This window comes from Chaetura pelagica, unplaced genomic scaffold (assembly GCF_000747805.2).
Source record: "Chaetura pelagica isolate M959 unplaced genomic scaffold, ChaPel_1.0 scaffold152, whole genome shotgun sequence".
Taxonomy (NCBI): Eukaryota; Metazoa; Chordata; class Aves; order Apodiformes; family Apodidae; genus Chaetura; species Chaetura pelagica.
In genome coordinates this window covers 610,139-614,956 of record NW_009952434.1, presented here as the reverse complement: position 1 = coordinate 614,956, position 4,818 = coordinate 610,139, and the positions used below count along the sequence as shown (strand labels likewise).

General features: G+C 55.8%; 1 protein-coding gene across 1 annotated transcript; it reads left to right on the top strand.

Moving 5' to 3' along the window:
- Nucleotides 1-1,892: 1,892 nt before the first annotated feature.
- On the top strand, nucleotides 1,893-4,683 carry PRELP (proline/arginine-rich end leucine-rich repeat protein). Its single transcript, XM_010008307.1, has 2 exons — nucleotides 1,893-2,829; nucleotides 4,343-4,683. Exons 1-2 carry the CDS (start codon nucleotides 1,893-1,895, stop codon nucleotides 4,519-4,521), a joined length of 1,116 nt encoding a protein of 371 aa, XP_010006609.1. The 3' UTR covers nucleotides 4,522-4,683.
- Nucleotides 4,684-4,818: the final 135 nt, after the last annotated feature.

The following is a 4,818-nucleotide window of genomic DNA, read 5'->3' as shown; positions in this document are numbered from 1 at the left end:
CCCCAGTGAGATGCCAGAGCTGTGATTGAAAACAGCAGGGCTGGGAGGCTGGTAGGGTTAAACAGAGCCAGATGGGAGGGAGGGAGACAAAAAGGAAAGTAACAGGCTGGGCCTGGAGAGGGGGGGGGGTGGGGAGCAAGAACAGGATCTTTTATTGGAGAAAGTCAATTACTTGGATCCCCAGGAATGCAGGGGACAGCATCAAAGGGAGCCAGGCTGACAGCCCTGGGAGCAGTGGCCCATGGAGGAGCCCTCAGGACATTCTTGGGTGGGATGGGGCTCGGTGGGAAGCTGTAAGCAAAAGGGGGTTGGTGTGGCCAGGGGCTGTCCCAGCACTGGTGGTCTGTGCTGCTCAGTGGTGGGATGAGAGCTGGGGACATTTCCCTGCCACTGCCTGGAGGCAAAAGCCCCCAGGGCAGGCTGAGCAGAGGGGGGCTGGCTGTGCCCCCAGTGCCAGTGAGCCCTTGTGTGCCAGGGAGCTGTGAGCTCTGCTCCATCACCTTGTATGGGAGAGAGCAAAGGCTGAGGACACCCTGATTTCTCTCCACCATCACCATCTCAGAAACCACCATCTCTTCCCCACGCTGTCTTCCCAACAGCTCTGGCTTCCACAGCAGTTGCTCCATTTCTACAGGAGATCCATCTTCCTCTGAGTCTCCTCATCTTCCTCCCTGTCTTCCTCACCGTCTCATCTCACTTGATTCCCTTTCCCACCCTGTCTCTGCCTGAGCTCCTCCATCTGCCTCGCTGTGCCCCCAGCTCAGCTGCCTTCCTGCTGGGGTGACAAATGCTGCTGGGAAAAGCCTGGCGAGCACCCCAAGGTGTGTGCCCAGGAAGCCCACAGCCTGGGCTGCTCCAGCTGGCCCTGGGGAGTGTGGAGCATCCAAAGCACCTTCTGCACAGGGCTTTTTGGGGAGCTTGTCTGCAACAAGCTGGATCCCTCCATCCTCCAAGGCATGGGCTGGAGAGCTGCCAGCCACAGCCCAGCAGGGATGGTGGCTGCTGTGCCAGGCAGCAGCAGGGAGGGCAGAGGGGACAGGCAGCCTCTGTGGGCTTGATAACACGGAGAAGAGGGAGAGGTGGCTTGTGTAAGGGGTTGGGATGGTCTCCAGGAAAAAAATCTCTGGCCTGGGGCAAGCGGAGACTTCACCTGATCCCTCCTGATCTCCTGCTTCTGCTGGGACTCAGAACCAGCCCAGCCCTCTGCAGTGGGACTGGAGGTGATGGATTCATTATTAGGGCAGCACAGGGAGCTGGGTAAGCAAACACCTTCAGCACTGCCCATGCGTAATCTGCCAAATGCCCTTTTTATCACACGGCCTTGAAACTGGGCTGTCTTGCATTAAATCTTCATCCCTGCAGCACAGGACCATCCATCTTTGCTGCCCTGCTAACTGCTCCTGGCCTCCCAATACTGTTGCTCAGCCAATTTGCTTCTGAATCATTAATTTTTTGGCTCAAGTGCAAAATTAAGTCTAATCCATCAAGGCTTTGGAAAAGGGCAATCCATCCTTTGGGAAGAGGGCACAGGGATGCTGGGGCTCTCCGGGGGGCAGGCTCTGTGGGGCAGTGCTGGGGGTGATGTGTGGGGGGGAAAAAGCCCTCAAAAAAAATTAAAAATAACAAGTAGGGGGTTTGGCATAAAGCTGAGCCAGGGAGAAGGGGATCTCAGTGAGTCATGCTCTGGAAAGGGGTTGGATTTATGGAGAACTTCCAAGGGGAAGGAGAGAAAATAGCAGGTTACTGGCAGGGCTGGGAGGTAAATTCCTGCCTTTCAAAGACAGCAGTGGGAGGGGTGGAGAGAGGGGAGATGGGAGATGATGTAGGACCTAAACAAGGTGCTTGCTCACCCACCTCTTCTGGTTGTCTTCCCTCAGGGAAACATCTGGACCATGAAGGTGGCCTTCAGGTTGCTTCTCCCACTTGTTCTTGTGCTGGTCTGGGAGGTGAGCGGGCAGCGGAGGAAACCTCCCCGGAACCCCACCCGCCCCCCTCCCGAGTTCGTGGAGCCTGTGGAGCCCACAGAGCTGCCCCCACCCCTGCCACCAGGTCCCCCTTCCATCTTCCCTGACTGCCCCCGGGAATGTTACTGCCCCCCAGACTTCCCCTCTGCCCTCTACTGTGACAGCCGCAACCTGAGGAAGGTCCCGATCATCCCGTCCCGCATCCACTACCTCTACCTCCAGAACAACTTCATTGATGACCTCCCAGAGGAGTCCTTCAGGAACGCCACGGGGCTGAAATGGGTCAACCTAGACAACAATCGCATCCGGAAAGTGGACAGGAGGGTCCTGGAGAAGCTGGAAAACCTCATCTTCCTCTACATGGAGAAGAACCAGCTCAAGGAAGTGCCTGCTTTCCTGCCGCCCAACCTGGAGCAGCTGCGTCTGAGCAGGAACCAGATCTCCAAGATCCCTGCTGGGGTCTTCAACAAGCTAGAGAACCTGGTGCTCCTGGACCTGCACCACAACAAGCTAAGCGATGGGGTCTTCAACAAAAACACCTTCAAGGGACTCAAGAACCTCATGCAACTCAACCTTGCCCACAACATCCTGAGGAAAATGCCTCCCGGGGTGCCCAGTGCCATCCACCAGCTCTTCCTGGACAGGAACAACATTGAGGACATTCCCAGTGACTACTTCAAGGAGTTCCCCAACCTGGCATTCATCCGGCTCAACTACAACCAGATCTCTGACAAGGGGCTTCCCAAGAATTCTTTCAACCTCACCAACTTGCTGGTGTTGCACCTGGCCCACAACAAGCTCACCAATGTCCCTTTCATCAGCCCCAAGCTGGAGCACCTCTACCTAAACAACAACTCAATTGAAAGTGAGTTGCAGTGGCTGGTTGGGGGGCTGTGGTGAGGTCTGGGAGGGGAACAGATGGGCTTTGGGTTGGCAATTCATTGAAAAAGGGCATTTTTTTACCCAGTGGGATGTGAACCTTTCAAAGGGGGACACAGTGGTGAGATAATCAGGGGGGTCTTTGTAGGCAAACAAGGCCCTGAGGGGGATGGATCTGTGTGTGGGAAAGGATGGCCCAAGGATAAGGGTGGGAGCTGGGAGCAGAGCTACATTCTCCATGGTGCTGCAGGACTTTTCTTGCTCATTGTCACGGGCAGCTCTTCCTTGGGTCCACCTGCCTTCTCAGTAGTTACTTCCCCAGCAGGGCTCAGAAACAGGGATCTTTAAAAAGGAGAGCCTGTGCACATATTTGAAGAACAGATGCCAAAGACACAGTCAGGCTGGTTAGAAATAACCCAGCTCAGCTCTCGAGCTGAGGAAGGAACGGGAAGAACAAGGCTGGGATGGAGGTTGCCTTGGCAAACCAAGCAGTGCCAGTTCACACCATTCCAGGCAAAGTGCTGCAGTTTCCTGGGAGAGGTGCTGGTCTCTGCAGTGTCTGCAGGCAGCCAGCACATTGGAGAAGTCAGAGACCTGGGCACCCCAGATGTTTCTGCTGTTAGAAGTCCAGCAGCCTGCTGGCCTCACCATCCACGGGGCAGCAAGGATGAGCCAGGAAGGGGTGAGCAGGAAAGCTGCTCTTTGCAGACAAGCACTTGGAGTGTTATGGGATATGAAGCCAGGGAGGGCCCTCATGAAAGCCCTCACAAAGCCACATCCCTTCTCTCAGGGGCATGATTTCCAGGCAGTAATGATTCAGGGATGAATTCCTAGTTCAAACCCCAGTTAATCTGCGTTTTCTTGAAGTGACACCAAACTGGGGCCAAAGGGGACCTTGGGGCAAAGGTGATGGCTTCATGCCACTGGCACCCAGGTCCTGCTAGGGCTTACCATGATCCTGCCTGGTTACACACATCATATCCCAGCTTTCCCTTTTGCCTGTTTCCCCCAGCTTTTGTAAGATTTCAGTCCCTGGAGCTGGGTAAGGACCCAAGAATCCCTGGGTTTATTTTCTGTATCACAGGCCCTGGGATGGGGAGATCTGTGTGGAAATTCAGGAGCAAGCAGCAAGCCAGTTCCTGACGTTATCCTCAGCCCTGTGCTGCTGGGGTGCTTCTCCTTGATGTTTCTTTGAAGGCTCAGGGCTGGCTTGTCAGGTTTTGTGTTTGAACTGATCCCTTTTCTCTCTCAAATGACACTCCATCCCTCCCTCTGCTTTGGCTGAACGTGACCTACTTAATTTCTGAGCAAAAAGCAAGATTTTCCTCTTCTCTCTCCTGGGAAAAGCTGGGGATTCTCCCCCTTGGTAGCAAAGCAACCCTGGTTTGGGGTTCAGACCCACGGGGACAGGGACAGGCAGGGAGGGGGGGACCTCAAACATCCCTCTCCACCTTCCCTTTCCTCTAACCTGCACCCTGCTTTTCCTCTCCTCCCTGCAGAAATCAACGGGACACAGATCTGCCCCACCTCCCTGATGTCCATCCACGACTTCTCCCCCTCTGACCTGGACAGTGTCCCCCGGCTCCGGTACCTGCGGCTGGACGGGAACCTCCTGAAACCCCCCATCCCCTTGGACCTGATGATGTGTTTCCGCCTCCTGCAGTCCGTGGTGTTCTAGCCCTGCCCAGCACTTGGCTCTCCCAGGACTTGGCTTTGCACAGAGACTCCACTCCTGCTGCTGTTTGACACGTGGGACCCTTTTTGCCCCCCTCTTTCCCCCTTTGCTCACACCTCCCTCTCAGCCCCCTCTTGCTTTTCCCCCTTTTCTCCCCTGCAGTGGCCACGGACACGGGTGGCTTGTGCATTCTTGGGGACCAGAGCCTGCAGGACAGCACCGTGTGGCAGCAGCCCTGGGGTGGCAGCCTCAGCCCTGGGGCAGCATCATCAGCCCTGGGGTGGCAGCATCATCAGCCCT

Bases quoted from the DNA above. Each gene is read 5' to 3' on its own strand.
- PRELP (XM_010008307.1), top strand. From the start codon at position 1,893: ATGAAGGTGGCCTTCAGGTTGCTTCTCCCACTTGTTCTTGTGCTGGTC. The intron at 2,830-4,342 runs GTGAGTTGCAGT...TCCTCCCTGCAG, and splicing joins AAACAACAACTCAATTGAAA to AAATCAACGGGACACAGATC.